The sequence below is a fragment of the Panulirus ornatus genome, chromosome 33 (assembly GCF_036320965.1).
Source record: "Panulirus ornatus isolate Po-2019 chromosome 33, ASM3632096v1, whole genome shotgun sequence".
Classification (NCBI taxonomy): Eukaryota; Metazoa; Arthropoda; class Malacostraca; order Decapoda; family Palinuridae; genus Panulirus; species Panulirus ornatus.
Genome location: NC_092256.1, coordinates 8,978,003 through 8,994,388, shown reverse-complemented (window position 1 = coordinate 8,994,388; position 16,386 = coordinate 8,978,003). Strand labels below are relative to the sequence as shown.

Genomic DNA, 16,386 nt, shown 5'->3' with positions numbered 1-16,386 from the left:
CGATAAGGTACGGCACGGTACGCTACGGTACGGCACGGTACGCTACGGTACGGCACGGTGCGATAAGGTACGGCACGGTACGCTACGGTACGGCACGGTACGATAAGGTACGGCACGGTACGATAAGGTACGGCACGGTACGATAAGGTACGGCACGGTACGCTACGGTACGGCATGGAGGTACAACCCATGAGCACGGCATTTAGAAAACGACAACATAAAAAAAACCACGACGGTGGTATGGAAAGATAGTGAGTATGGGAAACTAGTGGGCATGGGAAGATAGTGGGCGTGGATAGTGGGCGTGGAAAGATAGTGGGCGTGGAAAGATAGTGGGCGTGGAAAGATAGTGGGTATGGGAAACTAGTGGCCATGGAAAGATAGTGGGCATGGAAAGATAGTGGGCGTGCAAAGATAGTGGGCGTGGAAAGATAGTGGGCGTGGAAAGATAGTGGGCATGGAAAGATGGTGGGCGTGGAAAGATAGTGGGCGTGGAAAGATGGTGGGTATGGGAAACTAGTGGCCATGGAAAGATAGTGGGCATGGAAAGATGGTGGGCGTGGAAAGATAGTGGGCGTGGAAAGATGGTGGGTATGGGGAAACTAGTGGCCATGGAAAGATAGTGGGCATGGAAAGATAGTGGGCGTGCAAAGATAGTGGGCGTGGAAAGATGGTGGGTATGGGAAACTAGTGGCCATGGAAAGATAGTGGGCGTGGAAAGATTGTGGGCGTGGAAAGATTGTGGGCGTGGAAAGATAGTGGATGTGGAAAGATTGTGGGTATGGGAAACTAGTGGGCGTGGAAAGATAGTGGGCGTGGAAAGATAGTGGGCGTGGAAAGATTGTGGGCGTGGAAAGATTGTGGGCGTGGAAAGATAGTGGATGTGGAAAGATTGTGGGTATGGGAAACTAGTGGGCGGGTATAGAAAGCCAGTGGGCGTGGGAAGACACTGAGTGTGCACAGGTAGTGGGTACTGCAAGACAGTGTTATGGTTTTAGGATAACAGGTGCCAGAGGTGGAAGGCGTGGTGCACTTCACCATGAGGCGAGCTCCCCAGGTGTACAGTCAGATGTGTAGAGGGCGTGGGAGAAGGAAGGGAGGGGCAAGACACCTGCCACAGGCGTGTACTATCTTAAACCTCAACCTACTCCCTTATTTACCATACTCTTTAAACTAATGGCTGTCGGAAAACAATCGTAAGAAAGACACTGTTTCCTATTTTTCCAATTGCAAATCATCGTAATTATCATTTATCATTTACGATAATTTCTGATAAATCGCTATGATGATGTTTTCTTCACGAAATCATTTCCGATGAATCGCTGTGATGATGTTTTCTTCACGAAATCATTTCTGATAAATCGCTATGATGATGTTTTCTTCACGAAATCATTTCTGATAAATCGCTATGATGATGTTTTCTTCACGAAATCATTTCTGATAAATCGCTATGATAATGTTTTCTTCACGAAATCATTTCTGATGAATCGCTGTGATGATGTTTTCTTCACGAAATCATTTCTGATGAATCGCTATGATGATGTTTTCTTCACGAAATCATTTCTGATAAATCGCTATGATGATCGTTTTTTCTTCACGAAATCATTTCTGATAAATCGCTATGATGATGTTTTCTTCACGAAATCATTTCTGATGAATCGCTATGATGATGTTTTCTTCACGAAATCATTTCTGATAAATCGCTATGATGATCGTTTTTTCTTCACGAAATCATTTCTGATGAATCGCTATGATGATGTTTTCTTCACGAAATCATTTCTGATAAATCGCTATGATGATCGTTTTTCTTCACGAAATCATTTCTGATAAATCGCTATGATGATCGTTTTTTCTTCACGAAATCATTTCTGATAAATCGCTATAATGATCGTTTTTCTTCACGAAATCATTTTTGATGAATCGCTATGACGATGTTTTCTTCACGAAATCATTTCTGATGAATCGCTGTGATGATCGTTTTTCTTCACGAAATCATTTCTGATGAATCGCTATGATGATCGTTTTTTCTTCACGAAATCATTTCTGATGAATCGCTATGATGATGTTTTCTTCTTCACGAAATCATTTCTGATAAATCGCTATGATGATCGTTTTTCTTCACGAATTCATTTCTGATGAATCGCTGTGATGTTTTCTTCACGAAATTATTTCTGATGAATCGCTATGATGATGTTTTCTTCACGAAATCATTTCTGATAAATCGCTATGATGATCGTTTTTTCTTCACGAAATCATTTCTGATAAATCGCTATGATGATGTTTTCTTCACGAAATCATTTCTGATAAATCGCTATGATAATGTTTTCTTCACGAAATCATTTCTGATAAATCGCTGTGAAACACAATGATTATACTTTCTCTGTCATCACCGGTAGGCAGGTGTGATGTGTGTGTGTGTGTGTGTCCCTGAACAAAACGCTGTGGGGTTCGATTCCACCCACTGGGGTGTTAAGACTCAAAAACCCAACAGGTGAACTGACCTTCCCCTCTCCACGGCGCTGCTGGCGAGGCAAAGTAGCGGTGGTGGGTGACGTGGGGTCACGTCGCCATGACCTGGGTCGCCAGAGAAGATAATATAGCCCAAGACGGCGAGGCAGCGCTGGGGTAAAAGCATTTTGCTGCCCCGGGGAAGACCATTGGCCCAGTGGTCTCTATCGGCGTCAGGGAGGCGACTTTTACAACTAAGGGGTCACCTCGCTGTTGTCACCGAACCTGTTAACGTCTGTTTCTTCGTACCTCTGTTGTAACACCGTTAACTCCACTCTCGATTTACCTAGAGGGGGGTCAGGTACATACAACCCCTGAAATCACTGGTCAGGTACATACAACCCCTGAAATCACTGGTCAGGTACATACAACCCCTGAAATCACTGGTCAGGTACATACAACCCCTGAAATCACTGGTCAGGTACATACAACCCCTGAAATCACTGGTCAGGTACATACAACTCCTGAAATCACTGGTCAGGTACATACAACCCCTGAAATCACTGGTCAGGTACATACAACCCCTGAAATCACTGGTCAGGTACATACAACCCCTGAAATCACTGGTCAGGTACATACAACCCCTGAAATCACTGGTCAGGTACATACAACCCCTGAAATCACTGGTCAGGTACATACAATCCCTGAAATCACTGGTCAGGTACATACAATCCCTGAAATCACTGGTCAGGTACATACAACCCCTGAAATCACTGGTCAGGTACATACAACCCCCGAAATCACTGGTTAGGTACATACAACCCCTGAAATCACTGGTCAGGTACATACAATCCCTGAAATCACTGGTCAGGTACATACAACCCCCGAAATCACTGGTTAGGTACATACAACCCCTGAAATCACTGGTTAGGTACATACAACCCCTGAAATCACTGGTCAGGTACATACAACCCCTGAAATCACTGGTCAGGTACATACAACCCCTGAAATCACTGGTCAGGTACATACAACCCCTGAAATCACTGGTCAGGTACATACAATCCCTGAAATCACTGGTCAGGTACATACAACCCCTGAAATCACTGGTCAGGTACATACAATCCCTGAAATCACTGGTCAGGTACATACAACCCCTGAAGTCACTGGTCAGGTACATACAACCCCTGAAATCACTGGTCAGGTACATACAACCCCTGAAATCACTGGTCAGGTACATACAACTCCTGAAATCACTGGTCAGGTACATACAACTCCCGAAGTCACTGGTCAGGTACATACAACCCCTGAAATCACTGGTCAGGTACATACAACCCCTGAAATCACTGGTCAGGTACATACAACCCCTGAAATCACTGGTCAGGTACATACAACCCCTGAAATCACTGGTCAGGTACATACAACCCCTGAAATCATTGGTCAGGTACATACAACCCCTGAAATCACTGGTCAGGTACATACAATCCCTGAAATCACTGGTCAGGTACATACAATCCCTGAAATCACTGGTCAGGTACATACAACCCCTGAAATCACTGGTCAGGTACATACAATCCCTGAAATCACTGGTCAGGTACATACAACCCCTGAAATCACTGGTCAGGTACATACAACCCCTGAAATCACTGGTCAGGTACATACAATCCCTGAAATCACTGGTCAGGTACATACAATCCCTGAAATCACTGGTCAGGTACATACAATCCCTGAAATCACTGGTCAGGTACATACAATCCCTGAAATCACTGGTCAGGTACATACAACCCCTGAAATCACTGGTCAGGCACATACAATCCCTGAAATCACTGGTCAGGTACATACAGCCCCTGAAATCACTGGTCAGGCACATACAACCCCTGAAATCACTGGTCAGGTACATACAATCCCTGAAGTCACTGGTCAGGTACATACAACCCCTGAAATCACTGGTCAGGTACATACAACCCCTGAAATCACTGGTCAGGTACATACAACCCCTGAAATCACTGGTCAGGTACATACAATCCCTGAAGTCACTGGTCAGGTACATACAACCCCTGAAATCACTGGTCAGGTACATACAACCCCTGAAATCACTGGTCAGGTACATACAATCCCTGAAATCACTGGTCAGGTACATACAACCCCTGAAATCACTGGTCAGGTACATACAACCCCTGAAATCACTGGTCAGGGACATACAGCCCCTGAAATCACTGGTCAGGTACATATAACCCCTGAAGTCACTGGTCAGGTACATACAACCCCTGAAATCACTGGTCAGGTACATACAATCCCTGAAATCACTGGTCAGGTACATACAACCCCTGAAATCACTGGTCAGGTACATACAACCCTTGAAATCACTGGTCAGGTACATACAACCCCTGAGATCACTGATCGGGTCATACAACCCTTGAAATCACTGGTCACATACAGCCCCTGAAATCACTGGCCAGGCACGGACAACTCCTGAAATCACTGATCGGGTCATACATGCCCTAGAATCACTTATCACTCCTTATCTTTTGCATCACGCTCGCAAAACTCACGTTATCATATGACCGATAGCAATGCTATTGCCCCTACGGAGTTAAACCTACTGCCTTCCATCATCCCCCCAGGCTGGGTTCTCATCATTCATTTCTTTCATTCTCTTCATCATCCCTAATATTCCTTATCTCTCAACGTACCCGGGTGATATCTATGATCTCGCCACACAAGTAAATCCCTGAATTCTTTGTGAGACATTTTGAGAAAGCTGATTGTCAAGTCCTGGACGCCTGTGTGGGACATGACTGGCTTAACCCACGCACGAGATAAAAGACACACTGACCCAAAATACTCGAAGTATGACGCAACGCGATATTTTAGGGAGATAAAACACACACACACACACACACACACACACACACACACACACACACACACACACACATACACACACACACACACACAGAACACTGAAACATATCTGAAGCAATAAGGTAACACAGTTCACACACACACACACACACACGAAACACTGAAACATATCTGAAGCAATAAGGTAACACAGTTCACACACACACACACACACACGAAACACTGAAACATATCTGAAGCAATAAGGTAACACAGTTCACACACACACACACACACACACACGAAATACTGAAACATATCTGAAGCAATAAGGTAACACAGTTCACACACACACACACACACACACACACGAAATACTGAAACATATCTGAAGCAATAAGGTAACCCAGTTCACACACACATACACACACACACACACACACACACACGAAACACTGAAACATATCTGAAGCAATAAGGTAACACAGATGCATAAACGAAATACATACAACTCAGTGCAACATACAAGAATGATACTAATGAAGCGCGACACATGAAGCAATGAGACACTTATTAGGGGAGGGGAAGCGCACAAATGAGTCTCAGATGTGAAAGAGCGAAACATACGAACTTAAATAAGGTTCACTGAACCAAACTTGAACCAGTGAAACACAACGACCCAAATAAAAATCCCACTGGGAATAATGACGCATTTATGAACCACTGAATCTCGAAAAGGACCATAAAAAAAAGAGATGAATCTGTGATATTCGCATTAATGGGACTTAATCACTGATCTATAAAACTCAGTAGTGGACCAACACATGCATCAGACCAGTGAGGCTTAAACATGGACCAATGTGGTTCACATATGGAGCTTAAACATGAATCAATTACGCTCAACTATGGACCAATAAGGTTCAACCATGTAGAATTATGAGACCAACGAAGTACATATGAAACACTGAACCTTGGATGGACTGACACCAAACAAAGCAACAGACGCCACACTTGATCAAACTAATAAACAAACAGGTAAAACTAATATACATACACAAATCAAGGTAACACAAGCATAAGACGATGTAATATATTCGACTAATCTTATGCAGAACAGTGAATCACACACACACACTATCGCAAGAAGAAAAAAAAACACGCCAGCGAGTCAAATACAATTCACCGGAAATATGACTGATAATATTAAGTGAATCAAGTTTGGGAGAAGTGAATCAACATTCGAATTCACATCCGAACCATTGAGTTACAAGTACACGCTTCAACTAGACGCGAATCATGGAAAGCAAACCAGTCCTTGTGACACACGAAACAGTGAAAGTCGCGGTAAAAACAAAGCAGGGAACTCCAGAATCAAATCCATGATCATGAATACAAACTGAAGAGAAACACGATCGAAGGCAATTTTCTAAAACAAAGTTCTAAAGCTTCGAAAATTATAAAACACTTACCATGGTATAATTGTCGTAGGCTGCGGGCAGCTTGAAAGACCCTTTCGGCATGGTTGTGACGTCCTCAGGTCGGCCACAGGGAGATGAAGGGCCTCGCCCCACGAACGCGTATGGTGAGGATCACGTCACACGGTACAACTCCTTAAATTCATGCAGGTACGAAGAATAGAATCAGAGTCGCCAGTCTCAAGTTGAATGTGATACTATTGGCCTCAAGGTCTTAAGGTAAGACGTACGAGATGGTAAGGCGAAAACTCCAATATGGAAACCCATGTGTTTCCACGATCTCGCTCCAGAAAGCCTAGGAAATGTTGCTCAGCTGAGGCTCAACCGGAGACTGAGGTGAGGTGTTGGTGTGGGGTGCCGAGTTCAGCTACGAGATCCTCCTCGTCCATGGTTCCACCCCGCCCCACTTGATTCCCCCACTCTCACCACAGGTTATCTGTAACGTCCCTCCACCATTCCTCGATGATACGCCAATTCGTCCCTTGGTTCGCCGCCAAGTGCTGGAGAGTAAGTTTGATAAAGTACTCTACTTACCAATCGCTCAACCTGACAACAATCTGTTGTTAACACAACACTTCCAGGAAGAAAATGTCTAAATAACGTGGACTTGCATTATCACTTGAGCGATCCTGGTACAGACATCCTGACACAGAAATCTAAATTCCAGCAGTTAATATCAACTTACGTTTCCAGATAGACGAGATATTTTCCTCATTTTCTTTTACAGAAAATTCGAATTTCAAACCAAAAACAATGTTGGACGCTGATCTTAACTCACCACATATTTTCAGGTCTCTGTATATCAATCTTGCTTCGTTACCGTCCCACTAGGAGGTGAAGTTATCCACATACTTTATGCACGATCATTTTATTAATAATGGCATATCTAAGATCAACCCTGGGTCATTGAACGCCCACTCGGACATGTAAATACTGCTGTCGCAATAATGTCATGTTTCTGTAGATGACTTTGATACAAAGGGAACAAGACAGGATTTATCGTAGTGTAAGTCCCATGTCTCATAATCAAGTCTCAACTCGAAACCAGACAGAGAGACAGACCAGTAAATGAATAAATAAATCTTTGGTTAGAGTAAAGGCTGATGCTTCGTTCGAAGCTTTCCTGGTGTTGTTCAAGGTGTATCTCTGTTCCACTTGCATATTCTTCGTTTTCTTTTTGTTTCTCAGAACTTGGTATAACATGTTCGTCACCAACATTCCTATATCTGATTCATGTGATATGAAATATGTGATCAAGCCTTTTGTAATTAATTTTTTTTTTTTCATTTGTAACGGTCATCACTATCATATGACTGCATAAATACAATCATATTTGCTAGAAGACTCGACATAAACCAAATGGCGTCCTAGCTTCGTCTCTTCGATGTATATCAACTGACTGCCATATTTCTCTCTTGTGTCTCCTCTGATGATGTGATTATTACACGAAAGTGCACTTGGGAACTTATCGTGTCTCATTTTCCCCGTGGACTCATAGGGATATCTTGATCACGCGCAAAATTGTGATCCTTTCCAATGTATATATATATATATATATATATATATATATATATATATATATATCAAGAAGCCCTTGGAGAAGTCATCGCCAATGACATCAGAGACATGTAGGTATGTATGTCTTGGTTATATCATACCTTCACAGACCCTGTGATTCTAATAAGTAACCAAAAAACAGGACATAGTTTTTGATTTCCTCAAAACGTTACGCACAGACTATATCTCTCATGTAACAAACTTCCCTTTGCGACACACACACACACACACACACATACACACACACACAAGTGTTTACAAACCGTGAGTCAGCTACCAGCCTGACCGCCGCCGGATCCACATGGGTTTGAATTCTAGGTGGAGTGGTCGGCACACATAAACAACCCAGGTGTTCATCTTTCCTTCCGAACTGGGCGATAATTTGGGATCTAGCGTATAATAGTGTGTGTGTGTGTGTGTGTGTGTGTGTGTGTGTGTGTATGTGTGTGTGTGTGTTTGTGTGTGTGTGTGTGTGTGTGGGTGTGTGTGTGTGTGTGTGTGTGTGTGTATATATATATATATATATATATATATATATATATATATATATATATATATATTTTTTTTTTTTTGCTTTGTCGCTGTCTCCCGCGTTTGCGAGGTAGCGCAAGGAAACAGACGAAAGAAATGGCCCAACCCACCCCCATACACATGTATATACATACGTCCACACACGCAAAATATACATACCTACACAGCTTTCCATGGTTTACCCCAGACGCTTCACATGCCTTGATTCAATATATATATATATATATATATATATATATATATATATATATATATATATATATATATATATATATATATATATATATATATATATATATATTTTCTTTCTTTTTTTTCTTTCAAACTATTCGCCATTTCCCGCATTAGCGAGGTAGCGTTAAGAACAGAGGACTGGGCCTTTGAGGGAATACCCTCACATGGCCCAATTCTCTGTTCCTTCTTTTGGAAAATTAAAAAAAAACGAGAGGGGAGGATTTCCAGCCCCCCGCTCCCTCCCCTTTAAGTCGCCTTCTACGACACGCAGGGAATACGTGGGAAGTATTCTTTCTCCCCTATCCCCAGGGGGATAATAATCAGGGCATAATAATAACAGAATTTGCAATGAATGGATTTAAGGAAAAAATGTGTTTTATCGTTTGTATTACAGCACTATCTCTGTAGTTATCTGAACATTACTTACAATAGCTATATTACATTAATGGCCTGTATATTTGGCTCAGGCCAATTTGTCATCTTCAACAGCCAATTCGAGAGTATTTTGTGAAAGTAGCCAGTTGTTAGTGCAAGCCCAGGTAACTTTTAAGATATTGGTATATCCATCTGTAAATGAATATTTACAAGTAGGTCTAATTTACTTCAACAAAGCAGTCACAGTATCATATCTTTTTTAACATAAAGTGCTTTTCATATTACTTTTGTAGTTGTACCTACAGCTGCAATACATCAAGGCTGATAAAATCTTACCCCATCTATAAGGCTTAGCAGGTGGCACAATGTAGATTAGCAAATTCCTAATTTCTGAGCTCTTCTATGATTACATAACATGGTTTTCTGCTAATATATAAGCTTTGGGCAGACAATTTTATTTTGATTCAGGCAACTTCTGCAGAAGCATTCTTATCTAGCTTGTGGCAGAAGCACTTATCATTACCTCCTCAATAAGATTAACAAAAAGAAAACATTCCTTCCTTATATATATATATATATATATATATATATATATATATATATATATATATATATATATATATATATTCCTATGAGTCCACGGGGAAAATGAAACACGAAAAGTTCCCAAGTACCAAATGGCGTCCTAGCTTCGTCTCTTCGATGTATATCAACTGACTGTTATATTTCTCTCTTGTGTCTCCCCTGATGATGTGATTATTACACGAAAGTGCACTTGGGAACTTTTCGTGTTTCATTTTCCTCGTGGACTCATAGGAATATATATATTATCCCTGAGGACAGGGGAGAAAGAATTCCTCCCACGTATTCCCTGTGTGTCGTAGAAGGCGACTAAAAGGGGAGGGAGCGGGGGGGCTGGAAATTGTAGTTCATACAATTTCATTTAACATGCAATTTTTCCATACCTGTGGCACGACATGTTTCGTGGAGACAGTCCACCGCATCAGATGCCAGTACTTAACAAAGTTATTTGAATCCCAATTCCCCATTTTTTATAGACCAATTACTGTCTGCTTTGTCTGGCCGTAACCATTGTAAGGGAGAGCGATTAAGGGGGGGTCACGTGGCGGGGGTTGAACTGGGTACCTGGGTGTGTCTTGAACACCTTTTTTTATGTTTTTTCTGATTTGTCAATTCCCACATAATGATTTGGTTAATGCTAGGATGGGATTCAAAAATTGCCTGGGGACAAATTAAAGTTCTTAGTATGAGCATTTAAGACTGGTTCAGTGACGTTACATATGGCATAATCAGCAGAGGGGTATACTAAAATAACGGGATTTTCAAGATCTATGGCCAGGGTGATCAATTTCATGACAATGTTGAGCGATCACATTCTTGTGGTTATCCCTGCGTACTGCATGACGGTGCTAATAACACTTTCCCATTACAGTTTTATCTGTCGGTCCTGTTTAGATATATTTACATGCCTTGCATTTGACAGCGTAAACACTCCCAATTGATGACGACAAAAATGCGATCGTTAAACAATGTCATAGAAATGGTCAGCCACTCCCAATGAATAAAGCAAGGGGAGTGTGTGAGGAATGAGAGGTAATTAGCGAAGTAGTGCTGGCATATATATATATATATATATCATTATTGTCATTATTATACTTTGTCGCTGTCTCCCGCGTTAGCGAGGTAGTGCAAGTGAACAGGCGAAAGAATGGCCCAACCACCCACATACACATGTATATACATACCTGTACATTTCAACGTATATATATATATATATATATATATATATATATATATATATATATATATATATATATATATATATATATATTATATATATGTCAATGGATTGAACCAGGGCATGTGAAGCGTCTGGGGTAAACCATGGAAAGTTTTGTGGGGCTTGGATGTGGAAAGGGAGCTGTGGTTTCGGTGCATTATACATGACAGCTAGAGACTGAGTGTGAATGAATGTGGCCTTTGTTGTCTTTTCCTAGCGATACCTCGCGCGCGTGCGTGGGGAGGAGGGGGTGGGGGGTCATTTCATGTGTGGCGGGGTGGCGACGGGAATGAATAAAGGCAGCAAGTATGAATTATGTACATGTGTGTATATGTATAAGTCTGTGTATGTAAATTATGCATACGTTGAAGTGTATAGGTATGTATATGTGCGTGTGTGGACGTGTATGCGAGGAGCGACAAAGTATAATACATAAAAATAATATATATATATATATATATATATATATATATATATATATATATATATATATATATATATATATATATATATATATATATATTGAATCGGGGCATGTGAAGCGTCTGGGGTAAACCATGGAAAGCTGTGTAGGTATGTATATTTTGCGTGTGTGGACGTATGTATATACAATATATATATATATATATATATATATATATATATATATATATATATACATATATATATATATATATATATATTCCCTCGAGGGAACGAGGAGAAGAGGGAGACCAAATTGGAGGTGGAAAGATGGAGTAAAAAAGATTTTGTGTGATCGGGGCCTGAACATGCAGGAGGGTGAAAGGAGGGCAAGGAGTGGAGTGGATTGGAGCGATGTGGTATACCGGGGTTGACGTGCTGTCAGTGGATTGAATCAAGGCATGTGAAGCGTCTGGGGTAAACCATGGAAAGCTGTGTAGGTATGTATATTTGCGTGTGTGGACGTATGTATATACATGTGTATGGGGGTGGGTTGGGCCATTTCTTTCGTCTGTTTCCTTGCGCTACCTCGCAAACGCGGGAGACAGCGACAAAGCAAAAAAAAAAGAAAAAAAAAAAAAAAAAAAATATATATATATATATATATATATATATATATATATATATATATATATATATATATATATATATCGCTGCTTCGCGATCTAAGGATTTTCATCTTTCTTTCGAGTCTCCAACCCCTTCTTACCAACCTAACAGTCTGGTACAGGACTTCATTATGTGTTCATTCATTAAGATACACGAATATCCTGTACAAAGAATGGATGTCACACGTTCCTGAGCGACACATGTAGGCAATCCGTCCCTCTTCGTCAGTCGACACAGACCGCATCATGGTGAGACCACGGTCAAGTTTGGCTCTGCTGTCAAGCCTAAGTGCCTTTATTTTTTTACTGAATCCAAATTACTCGGGCTTCGGGCCAGTACAACTGGGATATAGACTCAAGATAGAAGAGACTACATTCATAAATATGACCAGAACAGCTAAGCTTTTCCCCACACTAACCTTCATGTTTCTTAGGTATTATGACCCGATCAGCCTCGACAGAAACCAACTGTTCTGTTGCTCTTTACATTCTTCTATATCATTTACATGGAATGAAACTGATAGATTCAACACAAGCAAAATGTCACAGGCGGAGGATAGACTTACCTAACTCTACGTCATCAGCCACTTATAACGCTCTTGGAAGGAGCGTCATCTTCACACAGCGTTCTTCTAAGCATACGAGGTTGACGTGAGTCTTTCGTGGTCTTTAAAAGAGTCCGGTATCATCCGGACTCTTTTAAAGAAAGGCCTGGATCATTTCCGACAATATCTGAAACAAAAGACGGTGTCTTACAGCCCTGATCAATAGATTCCGTCGAGAATGTTAGCTTGAAAAATGCTTTACACTTGTTAGCTCAGACATTCCGCCACGTACTGTACATGGAACACCTCCCCTTTCCTCCTTACTTATACCGTACTTGCTGATGGGTGACGTGGAAGAGTTGTACGTGAATGAAGCGACTATAATGCATCCATTCATCCGTAAATCAAACTAGCCTTCATGACGATCCCGTGAATGGCATTCGAAGTTGCGTAAACACGTGAACACCTCACCCAGCTGACTGTACTGTTGTCTGATGGTATCAATCGCCGTGACGCTACACGGAAATTCTTTCACTGGTATAACATCCTTGGGGGCGGTTATCAGGCGGACGTGTTCAGAAAACCCTGTGTCGATGAATTCCCTATCGTTTTAAGATATCATTTAAAGTGTATTACATGTATATAATATACGAATCCAGCTCAGTGGTGTCTGTGCTTATCACAACATTACACGCTTGCATCACGCCTCAAGGGAACCTTGAATCTCCAATCTTTGATGTAATCTGGCACAAGGTTTGTCTCCCAACTACAACACTTTTTCTTTTGTTTCTCCTACTTCAGCCCTAATTTACAAAATTTTTTATCTTTCTTCGACTCTCTAAACTCCTGCTATGAGACTATGACATTCTCTCACCCGCAGGCCGAGGTCCACTACCTCGGAGATTTCAACGTTCACCATAGGGAATGGTTGAATACCTCCCATACGGATGGTGGAAAGATTGAAGCTCTCACGTTCTCCATTGATTTAGAGCAAATTATCTCCCACCCTACCCATATTCCTGACCGCTGTGACCACTCTCCAAATATTCTGGATCTATTTTCTACCTCTAGTCCATCCCGCTGTAACTTCACAATCTCACCCCAGGTTGGTTCATCTGATCACACTTTCAAAAATGTATCTATTCTAACGGCATCTCCCCTCCAGCGAGGTAGGTTTTAGAACAGAGGACTAAGTCTAAGAGGGAAAATCTTTACTTGGCCTCCTTCTCTGTTCCTTCTTTTGGAAAAGTAAAAACTGGTGGGAAGGATTTCCAGCCCTCCTGCTCCCTCTCCTTTTAGTCGCCCCTTGTAACACGCAGGGAATACGTGGGAGGTATTCTTTCTCCCCTATCCCCAGGAATTATATAAACAAATAAATTAATATATATATATATATACATATATTTCTATTTTTCATTTCTATTATGCTTAATCGCCATCTCCCGCGTTAGCGGGGTAGCGCAAGGAAACAGACGAAAGAATGGCCCAAACCACCCACATACACATGTATATACATAAACGCCCACAAACGCACATATACATACCTATACATTTCAAAGTATACATACATATACATACACAGAAATATGCATATATACACATGTGCATATTCATACTTGCTGCCTTCATACATTCCCGTCCCGAAACCACATCTCCCTTTCCACATCCAAGTCCCACAAACTTTCCATGGTTTATCCTAAACGCTTCACATAACCTAGTTCAATCCACTGACAGCACGTCTAACCCGGTATACTACATCGTTCCAATTCACTCTATTCCTTGCATGCCTTTTACCCTCCTGTATGTTCAGGACACGATCGCTCAAAATCATTTTCACTTCATCCTTCCACCTCCAACTTGGTCTCCCGCTTCTCCTCGTTCCCTCTACCTCTGACACATATTTCCACGTATCCTCTTTGTCAATCTTTCCTCACTCATTCTCTCGATATGACCAAACCATTTCAATACACCCTCTTCTGCTCTCTCAATCACACTCTTTTTATTTCCACACGTCTCTCTTACCCTTTCATTACTTACTGGATCAAACCACCTCACACCACATATTGTCCTCAAATATCTCATTTCCAACACATCCACCCTCCTCCGCACAACCCTATCTATAGCCCACGCCTCGCAACCATATCATATTGTTGGAACCACTATTCCTTCAAACATACCCATTTTTGCTCTCCGAGATAACGTTCTCGACTTTCACACATTCTTCAACGCTCCCAGAGCCTTCGCCTCCTACCCATCCTGTGACCCACTTCCGCTTCCATGCTTCCATTCACTGCCAAACCCACTCCCAGATATCTAAAGTATTTCACTTCCTCAAGCCTTTCTCCATTCAAACTTAACCACCAAATGACTTGTCCGTCAACCCTAATGGACCTAATAACCTTGCTCTTATTCACATTTACTCTCAGCTTTCTTCTTTCACACACTTTACCAAACTCGGTCACCAGCTTCTGCAGTTTCTCACCCGAATCAGCCACCAACACTATATAATCAGCGAACAACTGACTCACTTCCCAAGCCCTCTCATCCACAACAGACTGCATACCTGTCCCTCTCTCCAAAACTCTTGCACTGACCTCCCTAACCACCCTATCCAAAAACAAATTAAACAACCATGGAGACATCACACACCCCTGCCGCAAACCGACATTCACTGGGAACAAATCACTTTCCTCTTTTCCTACTCGTACACATGCCTTAAATCCTCGCTAAAAACTTTTCACTGCTTCTAGCAACTTGCCTCCCACACCATATACTCTTAATACCATCCACAGAGCATCTCTATCAACTCTATCATAAGCCTTCTCCAGATCAATGAATGCTACATACAAATCCATTTGTTTTTCTAAGTATTTCTCACATACATTCTTCAAAGCAAACACCTGATCCACACATCCTCTACCACTTCTGAAACCACACTGCTCTTCCCCAATCTGATACTCTGTACATGACTTCACCCTCTCAATCAATACCCTCCCATATAATTTCCCAGTAATACTCAACAAATTTATACCTCTGTAATTTGAACACTCACCTTTATCCCTTTTGCCTTTGTACAGTGGCACTATGCATGCATTCCGCCAATCCTCAGGCACTTCACGATGAGCCATACATACATTGAATATCCTCACCAACCAGTCAACAATACAGTCACCCCCTTTTTTAATGAATTCCCCTGCAATACCATACAAACCCGTCGCCTTGCCGGCTTTCATCTTCCGCAAGCTTTCACTGTTTCTTCTCTATTTTCCAAACCATTCTCGCAGACCCCTCTCACTTCGCACACCACCTCGACCAAAACATCCTATATATATATATATATATATATATATATATATATATATATATATATATATATATATATATATATATATGTATATATCCTTGCCTGCTTAACTTTCATAGCACGAAGCTGCTATGGTGTGCATGAAGAAATTTGTTCTTTATACTTGCAAATGTACAGATTACTTTAAATGTATTTTGTTCACTGG

The 16,386-nt window shown here is 41.5% G+C and overlaps 1 protein-coding gene across 1 annotated transcript in view; it reads right to left on the bottom strand.

Annotated features, from left to right (window-relative positions):
* The window catches only part of LOC139759429 (sodium-dependent nutrient amino acid transporter 1-like), a 105,396-nt gene extending 98,298 nt beyond the window's left edge, over positions 1-7,098 (bottom strand). The window contains exon 1 of the mRNA XM_071681536.1: positions 6,759-7,098. Within this exon, the coding sequence (XP_071537637.1) occupies positions 6,759-6,809 (51 nt within the window). The 5' untranslated portion in view covers positions 6,810-7,098. The remainder of the gene's footprint in view (positions 1-6,758) is intronic.
* Positions 7,099-16,386: the final 9,288 nt, after the last annotated feature.